The sequence below is a fragment of the Stenella coeruleoalba genome (genome assembly GCF_951394435.1).
Source record: "Stenella coeruleoalba genome assembly, chromosome: 3".
Classification (NCBI taxonomy): Eukaryota; Metazoa; Chordata; class Mammalia; order Artiodactyla; family Delphinidae; genus Stenella; species Stenella coeruleoalba.
The window spans coordinates 45,379,535-45,403,163 of NC_137148.1; the positions used below are offsets into that span (position 1 = coordinate 45,379,535).

A 23,629-nucleotide genomic window follows, 5' to 3' on the forward strand; every position below is an offset into this window, starting at 1 on the left:
CTCTCTCTTCCTCCCTCCCTCCCTCCCTCCCTCTCACCAGTCTTACTAGATATTTATCCATATTATTAATGTCTTCAAATAACCAACTTTTGCCTTTGTTAACTTTTTTGTTGTTTATTTTGTATTGTATTGACTTGGGCTTTTAGAAAACAACTGTGTTCCTTGTATAATACTTTAGTATAACCTTTTTGTTTATCAGGCTTAAATTATTGATTTAGAAATTTAGATCACTGAGTTTAAATGTTTCTTTTTAAAGAATAAACATAGTATTTACAAAGATAAATCTTTACTACTTTAGTAGTTGACTCCCACAAATTTCTGAGTATAGTATTTGCATTATATTTTATTTCAAACTATTTGCTTCTTTTCTTGTGGTGTTTTCCTTAATTAATGGGTTTAGAGGTATGTTGTTTAATTTCTAGATAACTGGGTATTTTTCAGATATTTTATTGATACTGATGTCTAATTAAATTCTCTTGCTACCAGAGAACATATTCTTTTTTTTTTTTTTTGCGGTACGCAGGCCTCTCACTGCTGTGGCCTCTCCCGTTGTGGAGCACAGGCTCCGGACGCGCAGGCTCAGCGGCCATGGCTCATGGGCCCAGCTGCTCCACGGCATGTGGGATCTTCCCGGACCGGGTCACGAACCCGTGTCCCCTGCATCGACAGGCGGACTCTCAACCACTGCATCACCAGGGAAGCCCCAGAGAACATATTCTTTAAGATTTCATTCTTTTGAAATTTTTTTAGACTTGTTTTCAGGCTAGTGTCTGGTCTAACTTCATGAACATTTCATGTGCACTGTGAATGCTGCATGCATCAGTTGTAAGGTATAGTGGTCTGTAAACATCAATTAGCTCATGGTTTTGTGTGGTGTTGCTAAGATCATCTACAACCTTAGTGATTTTGGTCTAGTTATTCTATCAATTACTGAGAAAAAGGTTTTAAGATCTCCAACTATGGTAATCAATCTTTCCATTTTTTTAGTTCTTTCAGTTTTGCTTTATATATTTTGAACTCCTTTATTAGGGAAACACACATTTGTAATTGTTGTGTCTTCCTGAAATTTTTTCCTTTTTATTATTATGAAATGTCCTTTTTTATTTTTGGCAGTGCTCCTTGTCTTAAAGTCTATTTACTCCATATTAATACAGACACTCTTGCTTTCTTAATAGTGTTCTCATGCATATATATATATACACACACACACGTATATGCCTGTATATATATGTATATATACTATATTCCTTAAAGCTTTAACTCTGCAGAAACAATATGCCTTTTCCAACACCAGCATGTTTGAGATTGGTTTGAAGCATTATGTTAGTTTTATTGGAGTCATGAAATATTCTTCTGTCCACTAAACAATGAAACCATAAGAGTGAATGCACTAGGTCTTCAGTCACCTAGTGACTGGTAAAAAGTCAGGGTCAGTAGTTCCCTGATGAACTCTTCAGTAAGCTGATTGGATTGGGTCTAGCATTAGGAATTTAGCTCTAGCAGGCCTAAAAGAGTCTCATTTTGTGCCTACTTGGCCTCCTAACTAAGAAAACCCTGGAACCATAGTCACTTTGCTCCTACACTGTCAACTTTTCATGGTCTGGGAACCCAAATCATAATGTAACTTTAAGAGGTGAGGCACTGATCCTCTCATCATGAGTCGACCTGCTTTTAGTTTAATTACTTGTTAGTTGTCCAGAGCGGCTCAGATGCATGCCTGAGTCTCATGAGCTAGAGACTCTTCCTAGTCAACACAGTGAGTGATTCCTGCTAAAATAGCCATAGCTTGAAGAGCCTTAAAGATCTTGAGGAAAGAGCATGTTAAGTACCAATTAGCAAAATATGACTCCCACGTGACACTTATATATGGTGTTCGCAGTAAAAGACAGTTTTTCTTTCAAATGTTTGATTCACTGAACACCTGTCTGAGTAGCAGGACTGATGAAAGGGGACAATGGAAACACAGTACACCTGTGCATGTGAACATTCTTTTGTAAGTGTGCTTGGGCGGGCTTGTTCTTTGTAGTAAATAATAGTAGCAGTAGCTTTTGAATGAAAAGTAGGGACAATTATAACTAGAAAAGTGGCTCTGTAAGTCATTCCATTTGCACAGTCTGGAAACACAGACATGTAGACTGCTAGCCCACCGAGATCCTCAAGAATGGTCCCGATAGTCCCTTTGTCTCATAAATGTGTGGACCATGGGGTGTTTGCCCCTGTACATGACCTACCTCAATGACTGGAGGAGGGGAAGAGAAATGTCGAGATTTAGAAGGAATGTATAGCAAATCTCTGGAGGCATTTTTCAAGGCCTTAAATATTTAAAATTCATGTGAAATATTTTTTAAATGTTTAATGTTCTAAAAATGTTTAATGATGAAATTTTGAGGGGAAACACATGTTAATATTAAAATTTAGTTTTTTTCCCCCCACTGGGGATTTTTAGAGTATTTTACTACGTGTTTTTAAGAGAGGTTTTCCTTATACCACATAGTACTGGGTACGTCTACTGTTTAATTTTTATTTTCTTCTCAGGAAGAGATATTCTTCATTTTGTGGTTTCAGTTTAGACATTGGCCTCCTATAGCTGTTGGGTGCTTTCTTATGGAGTGGAGGGAAGAAAAATCTAATTGTGTGTTATTTTTAAAAATGACTAATGAAGAAAGGCAGGGCCACGCACCACAGAGCTGAGTAGAGCAGAGTTGCGTGTGCTGTGAGAACAGGATTGCTACCTCTCACTAGGCTGTACTTCCTCTGGGTCTGACGGGGAGCTCACAGTGAGTTGTATCACTGGTCCTCAGAAGGTCTGGCTCCTCCCAGGGCAGAGATAATACATTTCTCAGAATCCAGCTTGTCTGTGCAGGCTGAGCATTTTAGGGTATAGACCGTCTGTGCTGAGTCAACATTCTGGTGAGATCAGCTGTCCCCATCAGTGGAAGGGGTGACTGGTGAAGACCACAGCTGGTAGAGAGCACTAAGATTCCATTTCCTGTCCCACAGATCAGAGCTTAAATATCAGATTACTTAGTCTCCTTGTATGTACGTCCCTGAGGCCTTGACAGCAGACATGGGCCCTGGATTCCCTGCGGACATTTGTTAATCCAATAAATTCCAAACGTGACTGGTCAAAAGAGCCACAAGGGGAGCTTTAACAATTTGGATACCTGACCCCACCTTGAATATTCTAATTTTGCAGAATTCAGGTGGAGTTTCCCAGGTTTGGAAATCTTGAATCTAGTGAATATTTAGTTTTGTATTTTTGAATAAAAATATATCCAGCTCTAGAGAGCGGATATTTGAGAACACAATGTCTGGTATTTCTTGCTACCAAGAAATGATGAGAAAGCATATGTATATTTTATCCATATTCATGAGAAACGTTTTAAAGGATTCTTTACATTTCGTTGCTAAGAGAGAGGCTCTTTCATTTTTATAAATTGACATCTGCATATAGGAAGTGTGAATGCCAAGAATGTTTGATGACTTTTTTATATTTTAAACTTAATTTTGTTTTAAAGAAGTCATACGTGGGGAAGATGGTTGCTTGGCTCTACAGGGTCAGAGAGAGATGTGGGACTTGGATTTTCAGCTAGTCCTCCTGTTTGCATGCCCTAGAAACACCTCGCGTGACCAACATCTCAGCTTGCTTGTTTTAACACTGAAAGTTCTGCTGTGCACCATGAAACCCCACAGTCCTTGGCAAACGAGGAGAGTTGGTCACTCTAGCCACACCCCGTGATCAAGACACTTGATGTCTCCAATCCCAAGGCCATCCCAAGTTCTACAGGGTAAGGGCTTTTGTGGACTTCCCTAGCAGGCCTAGGATTCCCCTTTCCCCAGTCATGCACTTCCAAATCCCAAACATTTGTTGACCTTTCTTTTCTACTTTTCTTTGTCTATCTGGAATTTTACTTTTGTGAATACCCTTTGCCATTATTTTAGAGAGGTATTAGCAAATGCTGGAAATAACCATCATGTATGCAAGATACTGTTTATTTATTTATTGTGGGGTTTAAAAATTTTTTATTTCTATTGAGATAGAATTGAAATATAACATTGTATAGGCTTAAGGTGTACAACACTTTGATTTGATATGTTTATATATTACAGTATGGTCACCACCGTTGTGTTAGCTAACACCTCTATTTTATCACATAATTATCATTTCTTTTACATGGTGAGAACAATTAAGTTCCAGTCTCTTAAAGACTTTGAAGTTCATAATTCAGTATTGTTGTCTATAATGATATTGTGGGCTTTGATGATTTATCAAATTCCACATCAGAAATTAGGTTAAATTTTACCTAAGACCTACTCTAAGGCCCTATAAGAAGAAAGCTTCCCCATAATTATTAGGAGTTAGTTCCTGGAGCTCCCTTTCTTTTTTTTTCAAATTTATTTTATTGAACTATAATAGATTTACAATATTGTGTTAATTTCTGCTGTACAGCAAAGCGATTCTATTATACATTTATATATATTCTTTTTCATATTCTTTTCCATTTTGGTTTTTATCATAGGATATTGAATATAGTTCCCTGTGCTATACAGTAGGGCCTTGTTATTTATCCATTCTATATATAATAGTTTGCATCTGCTAATCTCAAACTCCCAATCCATCTGTACCCCCCTCTCCCTCCCCCTTGGCAACCACACCTCTGTCTTCTGTCTGTTTCTTTTTCGTAGATAAGTTTATTTGTGTCATATTTTAGATTCCACACACAAGTCATATCATATGGTATTTGCCTTTATCTTTCTGACTTACTGACTAGTTTGATAATCTCTAGGTCCATCCATGTTGCTGCAAATGGCATTATTTCATTCTTTTTTATGGCTGAGTAGTATTCCATTGTATATATGTACCACATCTTCTTTATCCATTCATCTGTTGATGGACATTTAGGTTGTTTCCATGTCTTGGCTATTGTGAATAGTGCTGCTATGAACATAGGGGCGCATGTATCTTTTTAAATTATAGTTTTGTCTGGATGTATGCCCAGGAGTAGGATTGCTGGATCATATGGCAACTCTATTTTTAGTTTTTTGAGGAACCTCCGCACTCTTTTGCATAGTGGCTGCACCAATTTACATTCCCACCAACAATGTAGGAGGTTTCCCTTTTCTCCACACTCTCTCTAGTATTTATTTGTAGACTTTTTTTTTTTTTTTTTTGCGTTACGCGGGCCTCTCACTGCTGTGGCCTCTCCCGTTGCGGAGCACAGGCTCCGGACGCGCAGGCTCAGCAGCCATGGCTCACGGGCCCAGCCACTCAGCAGCATGTGGGATCCTCCTGGACTGGGGCACAAACCCGCGTCCCCTGCATTGGCAGGCGGACTCTCAACCACTGTGCCACCAGGGAAGCCCTATTTGTAGACTTTTTGATGATGGCCATTCTGACTGGTGTGAGGTGTTACCTCATCGTATTTTTAATTTGCATTTCTCTAATGATTAGTGATGTTGAGCCTCTTTTCATGGGCCTGTCGGCCATCTGTATGCTGAGCACCCTTATTAGGCCAATCCCAGTTTCCATAAAAGTCCACCCACACCCAAGGGTTTCATGAGTTAGTAACTCTCCAAATGTGACCGGGTAGTGGTGTCATATGACAGGTCACATCACAGGGTGTACGGCCACTGGCCACGTTTCCCTCCCCACAGCCTCTCCAGACCACAGAAGACTTCTATCTTTGCCACAGGTACTCAGGGTCTCAGCTTCTGTCCCCAGACGTGTTTTGATGAATGCTCTTTGTTCCATGACACAATATTTGAAATGAGAGAGTAAATGTAATGTGTTTATTTTGGTAATTATGAAACTCTACAGAGTGGGAGTATTGGGTATCAAAGCCTCTTGTCCTCTAAAGCTAGGAAATGAGAGGGAACATGTCCTATAAAATCAAACATTTCCATTTCAGAGAGTAGCAACAGTGGGAGTTGGGAGAAAGTGAGTGGCTTGTGTATCATTTCAGTATAGCAAGAGGAATAACAAAGACGATAATGGATGCTCTATTCAAGGACTTTACACGTGCCGGCAATTTTACTTTGAAGATCCCACTATTATTCCTATTATTTCTGTTTTCTATTTCTCCAATAGATGAGGAGATTGCAGCTTAGAATATTTAAAACAAAACAAAAACCTTGCCCAAGTTTGCACAGGTAACAGACCTAGGATTCCTTCTTAGGAATCCTGACCCAAGAGAGTGTGCTCTTTACCTACACCCACATTACACCAAGAATGTGGAATGCTCTTTTTCACAGATGTGTCTGCTGCACATACTTTCAGACCTGGTAGAAAAGAAGCGGAATGGTGTTTCCCTAGCTCTCTTCCCACTGTGATTATAAAGCCTGGGTTACCAGCAGCTAGGTGATCACCAGCACCCCAGGACTGCACTAATGACCCTCTGGCTTCAGCATCCATGAAGATGTACAGGAGCTACTGGGCAGGGCTCTGCTTCATGGCAGCTGTCAGGGTTGCATCACTGGAGTCTGGAGAGCTCTCCCAGCCACCGTGGTTCCCTTCATAGCAGACCTCGCTCGCACTGTTGTCTGTGTGATCTGGGTGGCCCCTTCACCAGCTGCTGCACAGCCCTCTACAGGCTCTCCCTGCCGGGAGCCCTCAGTAAGCACACTAGGAGTTGGGGTGAAATGTAGCATAGGCTGAGAACACTGGTCTGTGATACTAATAAGAACCAGTTTTATATGGTTTGGTAAAATTCATTTCCTTTTTCTTGACACTGTAGTAACAAACATGTATAGACATCAAAGGAGTTGCAAAAACCATTATAATGAACTTTAAAATGTATCAAATTTAGAGCATACCTCTCTTCAACAAAGGAATGGATATTCTTCTAGAAGCAAAGAAAAGAAGGACCCTCACCTCTTTCAATATTCTCTGTGATTGAAGGCTGAGACTTGTTAGTTTGATGAAGGGAAGAGTGAAGTAGCTGAGCTGCATGTCTGTAATTCTTGCTTTTAAAATTTTACTGGAGTGTAGTTGATTTAAAATGTTGTGTTAGTTTCAGATGTACAGCATGGTGGTTCAATTATACATATACCTATATTCATTCTTTTTCTTTTCCCATATAGCTTATTACAGAATATTGAGTGGAGTTCCCTCTGCTATACAGTAGGTCCTAATCCATTTGGTCCAGGTCATGAAGGCACAGTCAGTACGCAGACAGAGGGATCAGGATAACAACCTACTGAAAAACAAGGACCTCCCCCTCTACTGTAGCTTCCTCTCAAATACTCTTAATTTCATCCTTAAAATGGGGATAAAGGCTTTGAGTTTTCTGTCCAGTATGGAGGGTGCTTGGAAGTGGTCACTCCCATTCTCACACAAGAAAAAAGCTGAACAAACTGAAAATGAACAACTCTTCTTAGATCATTGGCAAAGTGGGGTCACGGGGAAGACTGCTGCCCTGCAAATTGGAGAGACAAATAGGCAGACACAGAGAATCACAATTTACTGGAATAGAAACCTTCACGGGGATCAGTACTAGGGTAGGAAAACCTAAATGTAATTGATGAAGAAAATGTAGACTGTAATTGATGAATTCCTGGAGGCTCAGTGTGGACAAGTCTAAGACATAAAGCTCCAGAGGGCCTCACACTTTTGTGAATATTACCTTCAGGAGGTCTATTAAGTTCTCATAGTGAAGGTTGGAGAAAAATCTGCTCATGCTTCTGGCAGGGGGCTGGGGAAGGTAGCCATTCTGAAATACACTCAGCATTCTGTTCCTCTAACAGGGGGGTGCTAAGAGTTAGATTCTGAAATCTGGGGACAGTGAAAGGCTGAGGTGTGATAATATGTGTAAAGCAGAGTACAGTGTCTGTAAGAGCTGTTGTTGCAGTTATTGTACCACCTTCCTGTGCATTAGCCAAGTGTTATCCACATGTACTAAAGAAGCTATGCATGAAATAGAGGTCCAGACGCAGACTGAAAGGAGTTCTGTGAAACTGAGCTTGAGGGATACCCTTAAAACATAGAGCAACTTGCATCCTGGAAACGTTGCCATAATTTGGCATACCATCATATACATTCTCCAGGAGTCCCAAGAAATATAGTAGTTAGTCAATCCCTGCTAACATAAAAGGAGACAAAGACGATTTCCAAATGCTGCCCTACTTTCCAGGCCCTTTACTTCAGAGGCCAGGGTTAGAGTTTAAGTCTTCTAGTGCCTTGGCTGCTTCCAATTCCCTGGGCAGCATCCTTTCAGCTTGATGGTGATGTGTCCGCAGTGATACAAGTAGTGTTTATTGCTTCTCAGCTGGCTCTTACCAGAGCAAACAGTAGCAGACACATGGAGAAACTGCTGGCCAGAGACTGCAAAGAGAATCACAATTCCAATCCACCCTGAGAAACAAACAGGGAGACAGGCAACCAAGCGCAGATGAGACCTTCACTACGAGAAACCACCAGGGGCCAGATGACATGTGTTTGGAAATCCTATCTTTTAATATTTTCCTTCTTGGTTTTAAAATTTAGTCTTTACTTTGGAGCTCTCAGGAATAACTCCTCTTATTACCTTTTTCTTTTCTTTTCCCCTAGGTAACAACAATTGAGATTTGAAACTACTTTACATATTTCTACACTTCCCATACATATGTCCCATCCTTGCTTTCACTCTTCCAATTTCAAAGAATTGCATTTCATTTTCTGGATAATTTACCCTCGTTCTTTCTCCCACTGACCCTCAGGATGTTATCAGTAATAGTAGGTGGAACATAGTACATTTAAAATGACTTCTTTTTGTTTTTCTCATCAGATGCACAGATGGCTTAGTATAGTTTAGATTCTTAAGCACCCAAGGGAATCCCTGCAAATAATTTGCTTTTCTCATTTATTTGGAAAAGCCTAATGTCAAAAATTCTGAAGAAGGCTATGGTTACGTGTGTTAGTCAAAGGTAATCTGCTTGGTCCCTGGTCAGTAGGCCTTCTGGGGAGACTAGAATTGAAATTAAAAATGACACATCAATTAAATCTATGATCTGTTCCCCTGCTACTGAACCAAGGCACACCTAGAGGGATAGCACAGTGGCTTTGCAAGGCACCAACTCCCAGAGGTTAAGGATTTGTTTCAAACTTGCTGAGTTCCTTAATGACATATTGTAGAGTTCGTCCATAGATTTATGTATTCAGCAAGGTAAAAAAAAATTTCATTGTGATTTGTCTACAAACTGATTAGCATTTTGATTAGCATCTTGAGGATATGAAATGCATACTGATCAAACTTAGGAATGAGACAAATCTGGAAGGGATAACTAATATTTTTGATGAAAGGACAAAAAGTTATCAAAACAGAATGGAATTGTAAATCAAAACAAACAAAAGGAAATGTAATAGAGTACATAATAAAGGTTGACACTTCCATTAAAAAAAATAAATTGCCGAGGCATAGGATGGGGTTAGGGGAGACCTATGTTTATAACAGTGAATGTGAAAAAAGTGCTGAGCATTTGAGGAGACTTTATTGTGAAGACAGATGTGACAGGACATGAGAATCTCATTTCACCCAGCAACGACCAGATAAATATCTGGAATATTGTGACCAATTGTAGGAACCATGCATGGGACTTTGACATCTGCAGAGATGTCCCCTTTAACCTAGAAGACGTGTGGGATTTTCGGACATGCCCTGGGTGGAGAAAGGGGCTAAAGCAGTTGAGATTATCCAGGCAGGAGGAGAGAAAGCTTAGGGAGCTGTGATTGGGAAAGGAATCAACTCTTTTGATTCATAGGCAGAATCTGGAGCACATGGACAGAAGCTACAGGGAAGTAGATTTTAACTCAAATCTAAGGAAGAAATTTATAACAATTGCAGTTGTTCAGCAATGAAATAGGCTGCTTCACAGCCTAGCAAACTTTCTGTCACTCGCTTTGAAGGGCTGGGCTAGAATACCAATGACAAGAGGGACACTTGGGGATGAGTAGGAAGGAGGGCTTCGCTGAAGAGTCTTTCCCACTCTATGATTCTTTTTTTTTAAATTAATTCAAGATTAATGCAATTTAAAGGGTTTCTTATGTATGTTTTATAAAATCCTGTTTGCTCTCTGGGAGGTTCCTTCATGTCCACTCCTGTTTTCATATTTTCCCATGAAAATTTTGGAGACATTCACATGACTTAGTATTTAGAACTGTTAGTAAATTTACATAGTGACTGTCTATATGTTCCTTTGACATTCATATGCTGTCAAATTGCTTCATCTTTTTTTTTAATTGGAGTATAATTGATTTACAATATTGTGTTAGTTTCAGGTGTACAGCACAGTGAATCAGTTATACATATACATATATCCACTCTTTTAGACTCTTTTCCCATATAGGTCATTACATAGTATTGAGTAGAGTTCCCTGTGCTATACAGTAGGTCCTTATTAGTTATCTGTTTTATATATAGTAGTGTGTATATGTCAGTCCCAATCTCCCAATTTACCCCCGCCCCCAGTAACCATAAGATTGTTTTCTACATCTGTAATTCTATTTCTGTTTTGTAAATAAAAATTGCTTCATTTCTATTCTCAGCAAGATTCAGGCAGTCTACTTCTCCATTCTCTAAGCCAGGATTTATTTCATTATTCTAAAGTTTAGGAAACACATATGTTCTGAATACACATCTTTGGGGCTCTCTGTGAATACTTTTGGGGATATAAATCAGGAAATAATTTAAAGAAACCACACACCATCTTCAAGAAGAGCAGGTTAGCAAACTCTTCTAATTCATCCCTTGGAGGATCTAGATCCACAAATCCACCAGCCTCACGCCCCATCATCCTCGGTGCTCCTACCACCTTCTTTGCTGCTAATACAGCTGGTATAATCTGTCCTTAAAATTGAACATCTTCTATTTCTCATGCTGGAGAAAACTCCAGTATGGTTTTCTCTATCTAAATCTCTACAATTACCTTTAAAAAGTACATACAATGGTGATGTCTATATTTCCTCAGGCTTTGGAGTTGGTCTAATTTTGGACTAGGACTTGTGATTGATAGTGGCTTTCTTTATCACATATTCTTTCAAGGAAGCCTAGAAATCCACAGGACTCAGAATCCCACCTCAGGGTAATGGTAGGCTGTCAGGCTGAGAAAATGAGCAGCTCTAGGAAACTTGTAGAGTCTATTTTCTAACTGTGGCTTAGCTGAACATGCTTAATCCAGAATGTAGTATCTGGGCTGCTTCATATAAAAGATGGTAAAAGATCTTCCTAACAAAGGTCATTTGCAGGCCTGGTTGAACTTAGCACCTCCATAAGGGGGGGATCTTAATTGGTGAAAGGCTTATGTCTGTAGGAATAGGAGTGTCAAATGAAATAGTTACCTGGCTTTCTGGGGTGTCAGAAGTCATCAGAGCAAGACATCATTGTTCAAACTGAAAGTCAAGAATTATAATCCTATTTTTGTTCTTGGTGGGCTGCTTGTGTTGGGGGAAGTTTACCTTAGCACGCAGACTCCAGGGCCAGAAAGGAAAATGATGATATCTGCCTGTTTTACTGGCCCAGTTTTTCCCACTGGTAGACAATCATTACAAGGTATATTTACTGAAGACAGCAATGTGGTTACATGGACTTAAAAAGAGAAATGCTTAAACTTATATTTAATAAGAAATGAAGTCAGAATGTTTATTGCCCTTAAATTTCATAATATATACAGATTTTCTTTTTGCCTTTATTCTTGCTCATATTTTTGTGTTCTCCTACTGGCAGTGAGTATTTGTAGAAAGGGAATACGTTATCACCCCATCTCCCCTTTTCTTTTTCCCTCAGTTTTCTTACACACACACACACACACACACACACACACCTGATTTCAGCAACCAATGTGGTCTTAGATGAGACTAGGCACTATATACTGTTTCTAGCATTCCGCTATCTTCTGGGGCTTTTCTCTTTGCCATACCTCCAAGAGAAATATGTAATTATTAATCAGATTTTATAAGAAATGAAAAAAGACTGTCTAGCCTAGCACTGAGTAATAGAACTTTCTGCAGTTATGACAGTGTCCTGAACCTGCGCAGTGTCATAGCCACAAGCCCCATGTGGCTCTTGTGCTCTTGAAGTATGGCTAGTGTGAGTGAGGAACTGAATTTTTAATTTTACTTAGTTTAAATATAAACAGGCATATGTGATTAGTGGCTATTGTATTGGGCAGCACAGCAATTGGCAAAGAATTCATAGCATCCAAAAAGGTGACCCGGTAAGTGCACTAATCACTGAGATTCACCGTCCTAAATGCTTCTTTTCTATATGGAGCCAAATGATACGTAGAGTAATGCTGCAGCACTTTTGATAGACGTGAAAAAGATCATCAAAAAAGATGAGGAAAAATCCATCTAGAGCATTTATAGAGAATAGATTATTCTCTATTCTTTGCTAGGCACTTTATATATCTGCTGTACAGATATATCATCTATTATTTTCTATTTCTATCATCTATTATTATTTTCACAAGTGTTTCAAGTTGGGTAATAATTTTTTCCATTTCACGCAAGAGAGGAAACTGAGCTACACCAATTTAAAATAAAAAAGCAAAAGTTCCACAACCAGTAGGTGGTGGAGCCGAGGTTTGAACCCAGGTAGGGACCTTCATTAATGAATCTCACAATGAATATTTCCCACTTCAACTTTAGAGCACGTGTACAAATTTCCCTAGTTCTCACTGGGAACCGGGGCTGGGGGGCAGGGAGTAGGAGGCATTAAGAACATGAGCCCTGGCACCACACCGCCTGATTTGAAACCCGCCTCTACTGCTTACAAAGTATGTGAAATTGAGCAAATGACTTAGTATCTCTGAGCCTTAATTGTCTCCTTTTAATATGTAAATAATAAAGGTACCCACCTATAGGGTGTGGTGAGGGTTAAGTAAGTTAACAGTTCCTGGCACGTTGTTTGAACCGTATGTATTTGTCATTATCATTATTTGAAAGAGATTGGTCATATATGTTAGGATGTTGATTTAAAGTGATATAAATAGATGAAATAGAGATAGGCTTTGGGAGTGCTTCCCTAGAAAATAAGAGAGACTCTAATAATTTAGATGACTCAGGAAGAAACACCCTGCTGTTCAGCCACCTTGGTGTCACCATCACTGGAATTACAAACTTTCAGAATCCACATGCCCTGGCCAGCTCCTCATATCTTTGCTTTTCATGTTACATCTCCTTTTGTGTCTTTGATTCGTTCTGAATGCTGAGCAGTGACACACACCAACACAGCTGGAAAGAGCCGTAAGATTTGCTTTTCTGTCTTCCAGCAGGGAATTATTGCCATGGATACCAGCATCAGAGGAAGGCTGGGGAACTCTCTCAACTTGTCTCCTGAGTGGTCTGACATCTGTTTCTGGCAAGACCAATAATGAGTGTGCTGCTAGCTTCATGGCAAATGGGAGACTGATCCACACCTCTTTTGTTTTGTTTTGTTTTGTTTTACCACAGATGGCCTCTGCCCAAGATGCCAGGTACGGCCAGAAAGACTCCTCTGATCAGAACTTTGACTACATGTTCAAATTGCTCATCATTGGCAATAGCAGTGTGGGGAAGACATCTTTTCTGTTCCGTTACGCGGATGACTCCTTTACATCTGCATTCGTCAGCACAGTTGGGATTGATTTCAAAGTCAAAACTGTATTCAAAAATGAAAAGAGAATCAAGCTTCAGATTTGGGTAAGTGACTTTGAACTGATGGCATCCTTCAGTCTAGGGCATTGAACATATAAGTGTGTGAGGGAAACCTTTCTGCCTTGTTCTGTCCCCATGGGGTCTGTAAGCCTCCATTTCCAGGTTCTTTGCCACAGAACATTCTGTTTCAAAGGCAATAGAGTGTTGCCTCTTTAAGGTAGGGAGACTGAATTAAGCCTTATTGTCATTGATGCTTCTTAAGAGTCTTCAGAAGAAAGAAAATATAAATGTCTGTTTATTGTGGTAAAGAACACTCAACAGAAAGTCTGGCTCTGTCTTTTATGGTCTGTGTGACCCGGAGCAAGTCTCTGCATCCTTCTCTGCCACTTTTCTAATACACAAAATAGGCAAAGTAAATTTAGCCTTTTTAGGTTGCAGGAAGCAGCCTGCCCTGGTCGTTTTAAAGAAGGTAAACAACCAGATATAGAGAAAGCTTAGGTTTAGTCCCTTCATAAAGCCCCAGCTAAAATTTGAAAAGGGTCTATTTAATCTCCACAAACCTTGTGTTTTCAGCTCTAAGAGTTATGTTTACCTACCCAGACAAAACAAAACAAATAGGATATTTATTTTAAATAGGGTTTTTCCCTAAGCAGAATGTTCTCCAATAAGCTTTGCGACTGTGTGGCTAGCTTTGTGCCTCTCCTCACCCGCTGCAGAAGATCAGAGATTCCTTAACTAAATAGTTGGGATAAATTTAGGAGAATAGCAAGTGAGAAACATAAGAAAAAGTGTGTGTGGGTACACGTTCAAGGTAATATAAGAGCTGAAGTAACAAAAAAATTGGTTATACCAAAATAGAGTTATGTAGTAAGCATTTTATGTACATCATGCAATGTATGGGTACAATGGTAGAATGTTTTTACAGTTAGTTTTGGTCCCCTTTCCCTGTTCATTTATCCTTCTGCCACTCAAATTGATTTGAGCTTTAAAAAGGCATTTCCCAAGAGATGAGGTTTCTGCCTTCTTCTGAGACAATTCTGATGTCTACTACCATTTGGTACTGGTGCCATGGTTGATTTGTAGGTCTGACGATAAGCCTGCCTCCTCAGATATGGAAAGCTGAAAGAAAGACAAATCTCAGAGTAAAACGTTTAAACTTTTTTTTTTTTTTAATAAAAGAGCCCTTAAGATAGCATTATAAATATTCCAGATGTCCTTTCATATCTTAAAGCTCTTAGGAGTAAAATTTAAAGATGCAGGTATATACACAGGTAGGTATCCTCTTAGGCAGCTTACAAGAGATTGTTACTATTTTACTTATTCTAATTCTGGAGTCTTCCAAGTCTAATTAGAACTCAGAAAAGAACTTGGGGGCTTCCCTGGTGGTGCAGTGGTTGAGAGTCCGCCTGCCGATGCAGGGGACATGGGTTCGTGTCCCGGTCCAGGAAGATCCCACGTGCCGCGGAGCGTCTGGGCCCGTGAGCCATGGCCGCTGAGCCTGCGCATCCGGAGCCTGTGCTCGGCAACGGGAGAGGCCACAACAGTGAGAGGCCCGCGTACCGGGAAAAAAAAAAAAAAAAAAAGAAAAGAACTTGGAAAAATAGGCCCAGCCCCCATTGCTGCTCTACTGATCCCCAAAGACATTTTTGTTGGGAAGGGGGTCCCTCTTTAGATACTTTAGAAACACGCAGCCCTGTTGATACAGACAGGAAGAGCTGTGTTTATTGCTTCACATTCTCTTCCTTTTGAGCTTTAAGCAACCAATTGTCATGTGAAGATAACTTTCATATCCAGGCTTAAGAAAGGTCCCTTAACTCTCAGGGGCTTTGTTGAATTGAAAATTAAATTAATTTGGTAACTACACATCGCCTACCTCTGTGACCATGTTCTTTCTGTTAATATCAAAGAAGTATTATTCCTCTGTCTGACAGCTCCTGCCGTATATCTTAGGGATGTTTAAAGGTGGTTGTTGTGATTGTTTAGGTAAAACATCAACATGGTGTATAAAGTCAATCCTATAATCTCTAACAATTTCTCAATTTAGGTTTTTGACAGGAATGCTTTGTAGAGGTGTAAAATCATCTGTCCTTAATGTAAAACAGAAAAAGTTCAAATAATATACCTTTTTTGAGAATTATATTGTCACACTTACAAAAATATTTTTTTCAAAACCCTCAGTGCTAGTACCAGGCCACAGCTCATTCCTGTACTTTTCTTGGACACTGAAGTTCCGTTACTTCTGTCCAGGTCTTACTTCTGCGTGAAAATTGCTCTTCTCTGAGCCAAGCAAATGCCAACTCAGGTCTCTGGGCTGCTTCTCCTCTAATACCTCCTCATGCTTCTCAATTTCCATAATTTCACTCAAAAGCCTGGGACATATAAATCTTGTCTCTAGTCATCCATAATCCACCATTTTCCCAAAACCTTCAACTCTCTTCACAGCTCCGTCCAGCCTGGGACCTCCTTCCAGGGTTTTCATTCTCCCATTCTGTGGATACCCACACTCCCTTCAGGGGTCAGCCACTCAGGAACCCTTCACCCAGACCTTCCTCAGTCACAACAGTAGTCTGATGGCCACTGTTTTCTTTGCAATCAAAACAATCTTATTTCTTCCTCTTAGGGCTATTGGGAGCTCTTAATGTACCTGTGATTCTAGGGGTATGAAAATGGATTTTACACTACCATATACCAGCTGGTCTACTATATTGTGAACCATTCAAAAGCAGTACTCTGCAAAGATTTTGTTCTCATTGAACTTGTAGTATAGTTGGAGAAAGAAATGAATACTCACGGAGTAACTATATATGTATGTCTATAAGCAAATATCAAATTGTATAAATATTATACGTAGCTAACATTTATTGAACATAGAACTATGCCAAGCATCATCTATACCTTATTTCTAATTTCCACAACAACCCAACTTTGTATTTATTATTATTCCTATTTTATCCGAGAAACCTGAAAGTCGGACAAATTAAATAGCTCGTCCAGGGTCATATGTGGCAAGAGGCTGGTTCCAGGCTAGGTCTATCAGATTCTAATGCTTTGGCTTGTTCCCCTTCACCATGCTGCCCTAATTAAGAAGTCTTCTTGAATATGGTGGTGCTTTTGTGAAGATGGTGATCTTAGGCAATGTATCCTGGGATGCTGAAGAAGATGTTTTTAAAAGAGTCTGACCATCCCGATGAACTGAGTCATGCGGGGGGAGACAGGATAAGGAGCAACAGGGTGGTTACCTAAGTCTAACATTCCCACAGTAATTCTAGGGGTTCTTGCTTTATGCCATAATGTAAGTATACTAGAAAATATTTAGTTGTGTACAACTTTTATTTTATGACTTAAACAAATTATTTATTTGGGACTGTATCTGGCACTGATGGTTTGCCGTCTCGTATTTAAATAACTGAACGTGAACTGTTTTTTCCAGCTTATAGTATCTTTATGCACTTGTATTAATGTGTAACGAATTCATTAAGGTATCCACAGCTATCTTAGCCTATACTATGATCTGTTTCTACGTGCAACACTTCTGACACCACATGCCGGGGTTTTCCAGACCAAGCAATTCTTCATTGCTATGCAGACACCAACTGGGTGTCCTGTAATTTAATACAATGTTGACACTAACTACCCAGAGTTAGCACAGATCCCACAGGTAAAGGGCTCAGTTCCATAAGCTTATCCCTCCCCTCCCCACCCCACTTCAGATATCAATCACAAATCTGGGTGCCCTGTGCTTTTGACCTCCAGGCTATAAACTCGCAGGTCCCACAGTCCCACCCCTCAGGGTTGATAAGTTGCTAGAAGAGCTCACAGAATTCAGGAAGAGTTTACTTACTATTACCGGTTTATTATAAGGGATACAACTCAGGAACAACCAGATAGAAGGGAAGCATAGGGCAAATTGTTGTGGGGATGGGTGGGAGCAGCTTCCATGCAGTCTCCCCAGCACTGTGATATATTCACCAACCCCAAAGCTCTCCAAACCTCACCCTTTCGGATGTTTATGGAGCTCCCATTACATAGGCATGATTGATGAAATCCTTGGCCATTGGTGATTAACTCAGTCTTCGGACCCTCTCCCCTCCCAGAGGGCGGGGGTAGGGCTGAAAGTTCCAACCTTTTGATCACATGGTTTGTTCTTCTAACAATCATCCCCTATTCTTTTTTTTTTTTTATATTGGAGTATAGGTGATTTACGATGTTGTAATCAGCCCCCATTTTGAAGCTATCTAGGGGCTAACCAACAGTCACCTCATTAGCATGAACTCTGGTATGGCTGAAAGGGGCTTATTATGAATAACAAAAGATGATCCTTTTTCCCCCATCTCTTAGGAAATTCCAAGGGTTGTAGAAGCTCTTTGTCAGGAACCAGGAGGAAAACCAAATATGTATTCATTCGTCTATCACACTATTATATATTTCAAAGGAAGAGAAGCAAAATTGTTTCATAGTAATGAAAACTGTCATGGATTAGTCCAATGCATTTTTACCTTAACCAAGACAGGCTACAGATATTAACATGACTCTGATGACTCTATTTTAAACTGCCCATAAATAGAACTGTTTCCAGGTTAAGAAATGAAGATATATAGTGGGCTAAGTGATTTGACCTTACCTTACAGTTAGTGCCAGAGTAGAGTCTAAAATCCAGGTCTCCTGCTAGCTAAGCCAGTCCAGTTGCTAGTACACCAAGTTCACTCTCAAGGTAAGTGCTGTGTTATGACAATTGGGATAAATCTCATACCTGGTTGCCAGTGTTGCCATCAGGCATAGGAACATCAAACTTGAAGCCAGATTTCAAGTAGTATTTCTAAAAGGTCAGGAAGAAAGAACCTGGGTGGGAAGACTGCCCAGTTTTTCTACTTGATGGGTTGCTTTTTGCATGTGCTGTGGGGGAAGTTTCTGAGACCACAAACTGGATTTTTTAACAGTCCACATTTAAAGAAAGCTTTTAACGGCTACTACAAACATTGACATTTCTTTCTGGCTGTGTTACGCCTCCTCTCTGTGGAAGTTCACTACTGCCTTGGAATAAACCTGTCTAGAGAAATAACATCGTTCATTTGTACTTAGTTACAAACCTTATTTTCCTTTAGTATATTTATGAATCCCTCTGTCCTTCACTACATTAACATTTCTTATTGCACTTTTATTTTATTATCATTTTTATGATTCTCAAGTCAAAAATTTTCAAAAATTTTGAGATGTCAAGTATTAGAGGTGGTTCTTTCATTTTCTGTGTCTAATGCTGTTAAGAATATATTGGAGAAAAATCTAGCATGGGTTTTTCACTTTACTTAGAGGAAAATATTTCACAGCTGGAGTCTATAATATTTTGCTTCTAATTTAAAAGTAGTTTAGCTTTGGGAAAGGCTATGTAGAGTGGATTTCCTCCCAATAAGAAGATTGAAAAATAATATAGCAACCATTACTAAGAATATCTTAGTACTGTATTTATTTTCAGTGTCTAGATTACTACTATATGAACTATGACGCCTATAGCAATCTGTAAAGTAAAGAGTGCTGGTAATTCTTGAAACTAGGCTGTGTAGAGAGCCAGGTTTGACAGTGTGGTTCCCCTGAATAAAAGGCAATTTCCTTTGTGTAAAGAAAGCACATGGACAGAGTGAAGTAAGTCAGAAAGAGAAAAACAAATACCGTATGCTAACACATATATATGGAATGTAAAAAAAAAAAAAAAGGTCTTGAAGAACCTAGGGGCAGGACGGGAATAAAGACACAGACCTACTAGAGAATGGACTTAAGGACACGGGGAGGGGGAAGGGTAAGCTGGGCCAAAGTGAGAGAGTGGCATGGACATATATACACTACCAAACATAAAATAGATAGCTAGTGGGAAGCAGCCTCATAGCACAGGGAGATCAGCTCGGTGCTTTGTGACCACCTAGAGGGGTGGGATAGAGAGGGTGGGAGGGAGGGAGACACAAGAGGGAAGAGATATGGGTATATATGTATACGTATAGCTGATTCACTTTGTTATAAAGCAGAAACTAACACACCATTGTAAAGGCAATTATACTCCAATAAAGGTGCTAAAAAAAGAAAGAAAGAAAGACAGCACATGGGTCTCCTTTTTCAGTTGGATCTACATTGTTCAAGTCCAAAAATCAAGGTTGACTCTAACTAATGAAAGACTTAGCTTGAAAAATTTGTAGCTTAGTTAGAGAATATAGGTTTAAAGTGAGCAGAGGGCAGGTAGGCAGAGATCACTGTTTCCTTAGGAATTAGAACTAGCATTTTATCATTTTTGCATTCTCTTTTTCCCACCCTCACCCTTCACCACTCCTTGTCTTTTCTCTCCCTCCTTCCCCTTTCCCTCTCTCCTTCCCATCTTCATTTCTGAGCCCTGGCCAGCCTGAGTTAATAAGAAACGTCCTCAGTGTGTTCAGCGGTCAGGGCTGCCGCATACAGATGCACATGTTGTGCACTGGACAAAGACACCAACCAGGGGTCAAGTGGGGGCTGTTCTCCAGCCAGAGCGCCACATGCTAAGCTGTGCTCAGTTCCAGGAAGGGGTGCCTTTTCTTTTTCACAAAGGTGTCATCTGCTGTCAAACATGTGCTTCTGGTCCACATGCAACCAAAGGGAATTCTGATTTCCATACAGCAACTATATACATAGGCAGTAGCTATATCACAATCTTATGCAGGAGATGGATGAGTAAACAGAGAATACAAGCCCTGCTTCCCCAGCCCAGTCCTGGAGGAAGACGGTATTTTAAAATATAGGTTTTATTGTTATTTAGGTGTGGCGAGGCCCACAGGTCAGGAGACAACTGCCATTGAAATAGTAGTTCGTTATGCTCACAGATTTTAAGAGCAAGACACATGGGCTGGGGAGGGGGGGCACTTGGGAGTGAGGGGAATCCCCTGCGTGGGTCAGGACGCAGAAGGAGGGGCGGGAGGAATGTGACAAGAGCCTCTATTGTGGTTTCTGTATAAGGAATGGGCCAGGCAGGGTAAACAGGCTTAGGACTGGCTAGTTTGAATACCTGCAGCAGACCCTGGGGCATAAAGACTTCCCTAAGTTGTCAGGTGCCTGGGGTAATTAGGGCAGGTGGATAGTGGCTCATAGTGTGAGAGCCCAAGATGGAGCAAGCCCTATGAGCTCTGTATTGGTGGTTTGCATTTGACAAGTGAGCTTCAGTGAGTTGTTTAGTGTCTTTAAGAATTGAGTAGGGCTTCCCTGGTGGCGCAGTGGTTGGGAGTCCGCCAGCCGATGTAGAGGACACAGGTTTGTGCCCCGGTCCGGGAGGATCCCACATGCTGCTGAGCGGCTGCGCCAGTGGGCCATGGCCACTGAGCCTGCGCGTCCGGAGCCTGTTGCTCCGCAACGAGAGAGTATGCAAAAAAAAAAGAAAAAAGAAAAAAGAATTGAGTAACTCAGGGTAGGGCAGTCCCTCCAGGATCCATAAGGCCCCAGCTGTCAAAGCATCTGAATACAGAAAGTAACAGACATGCTTAATACAAAAGGCAGGTTCTTAGAGTCCCAGGGGTGGCTTCTGTCATTGATTCCACTCTGACAAATGCTTATGTTTTCAACCATTCTCACTGCAGACTCAGTGCATTTCTGGGTCTCAGTATTTAGAGACCTCAAACATACAACTGATAATAGCATCACTTAATGAACCCAATGTTGACCCATAAATAAGCATTTTATGTTTATATGCATTTTTAGCATTTATTTTTTGCCAAACCCCATGAAGGAAGGTGGTATTATTAGCCCCATTTTATAGATGAGGAAACAGAGAATCAGAAAAATAAAGGGATTTGCCCAAGGTCCTAGCTAGGATATGTCAGAAGCAGAATTCGAACCAGGGGATTGAAATCAAAGCCCATGTACTTGACCACACTTGTAAGTGAGGTAAAAGGAGGCCAAGTGATCTGTCAGAGATCTTCAGGGGATCCAATCTGTAAACCTACATATCTTTTTTATTAATAATTTTTATTTTATATTGGAGTATAGTTGATTTACAATGTTGTGTTAGTTTCAGGTGTACAGCAAAGTGGTTCAGTTATACGTATACATATATCTATTCTTTTTTAGATTCTTTTCCCATTTAGCTTATTACAGAATATTGAGTAGAGTTCTTTGTGCTCTACAATAGGTCCTTGTTGATTATTTTATCTATAGTAGTGTGTGTATGTTAATCCAAAACTCCTAATTGATTCCTCCCCTTCCCCACACCTTACCCCTTAGGTAACCTTAAGTTTGTTTTCTAAGTCTGTGAGTCTGTTTCCATTTTGTAAATAAGTTCATTTGTATCATGTTTTTTAGATTCCGCATATAAGTGATATCATAGGATATTGGTCTTTCTCTGTCTGACATTCTTCACTTAGTATGATAAGCTCCAGGTCCATCCATGTTGCTGCAAGTGGCATTATTTCATTCCTTTTAATGGCTGAGTAATATTCCATTGTATATATGTATCACATCTTCTTTATCCATTCATCCATCGATGGACATTTAGGTTGATTCCATGCCTTGGCTATGGTAATTAGTGCTGCAGTGAACATTGGGATGCATGTCTCTTTTTAAATTATGGTTTTCTTCGGATATATTCTGAGAAGTGAGATTGCTGGGTCATATGCTAGCTCTATTTTTAATTTTTTAAGGAAACTCCATACTGTTCTCCATAGTGGTTGTACCAATTTACATTCCCAGCAGCAGTGCAGGAGGGTTCCCTTTTCTTCACACCCTCTCCAGCATTTGTTGCTTATAGACTTTTTGATGATGGCCATTCTGACTGGTGTGAGATGCTACCTCATTGTAGTGTTGATTTGCATTTTTCTAATACTTAGAGATGTTGAGCATCTTTTCATGTGCCTCTTGGCCAACTGTATGTCTTCTTTGGAGAATGTCTATTTAGAATTTCTGCCCATTTTTTGATTGGGTTGTTTGTTTTTTTGATATTGAGCCATATGAGCTGTTTGTAAATTTTGGAGATTAATTCCTTGCTATTCACTTCATTTGCAAATATTTTCTCCCATTCTGGGGCTTCTCTTTTTGTTTTGTTTATGCTTTCCTTTGCTATGTAAAAGCTTTTGAGTTTAATAAGGTCAGATTTGTTTATTTTTGTTTCCATTACTTAGGAGACAAATTTAAAAAGATTTTGCTTTGATTTATGTCAAAGAGTGTTCATCCTATGTTTTCCTCTAAGAGTTTTATAGTATCCGGTCTTACATTTAGGTCTTTAATCCATTTTGAGTTTATTTTTGTGTATGGCATTAAAGAATGCTCTAATTTCATTTTTTTACATGTAGCTGTCCAGTTTTCCCAGAACCATTTATTGAAGAGACTGTCTTTTCTCTATTGTATAGTCTTGCCTCCTTTGTTGTAGATCAATTAACCATAGGTGTGTGTGTTTATTTCTGGGCTTTCTATCCTGTTCCATTGATCTATATTTCTGTTTTTGTGCCAGTGTTATACTGTTTTGATTACTGTAGCTTTATAGGATAGTCTGAAGGCAGGGAGCCTGATTCTTTCAGCTCTGTTTTTCTTTCTGAAGATTGCTTTGGTTATTCAGGGTCTTTTGTGTCTCTATACACATTTTAAGATTTTTGATCTAGTTCTGTAAAAAATGCCATTGGTAATTTGGGATTGCATTGAATCTGTAGGTTGCCTTGGGTGGCATAGTCATTTTGACAATAATGATTCTTCCAATCCAAGAGCATGGTATATCTTTCCATCTGTTTGTGTCATTTTTGATTCCTTTCATTAGCGTTTTACAGTTTTTGGAGTGTAGGTCTTTTGCCTCCTTAGGTAGGTTTATTCCTAGGTATTTTATTGTTTTTGATGTGACGGTAAATGAGGTTGTTCCCTTAGTTTCTCTTTCTGATCTTTCATTGTTAGTATATAGAAATGCAATAGATTTGTGTGTATTACTTTTTTATCCTGCAACTTTACCAAATTCATTTTTGAGCTCTAGTAGCTTTCTGGTAACATCTTTAGGATTTTTTATGTATAGTGTCATGTCATCTGCAAACAGTGACAATT

The 23,629-nt window shown here is 39.7% G+C and overlaps 1 protein-coding gene across 1 annotated transcript in view; it reads left to right on the plus strand.

Annotated features, from left to right (window-relative positions):
• RAB3C (RAB3C, member RAS oncogene family) overlaps positions 1-23,629 on the plus strand; it is a gene marked incomplete at its 3' end in the record, with an annotated part of 303,344 nt that overhangs the window by 13,505 nt on the left and 266,210 nt on the right. The window contains exon 2 of the mRNA XM_079918766.1: positions 13,424-13,651. Within this exon, the coding sequence (XP_079774892.1) occupies positions 13,424-13,651 (228 nt within the window). The remainder of the gene's footprint in view (positions 1-13,423; positions 13,652-23,629) is intronic.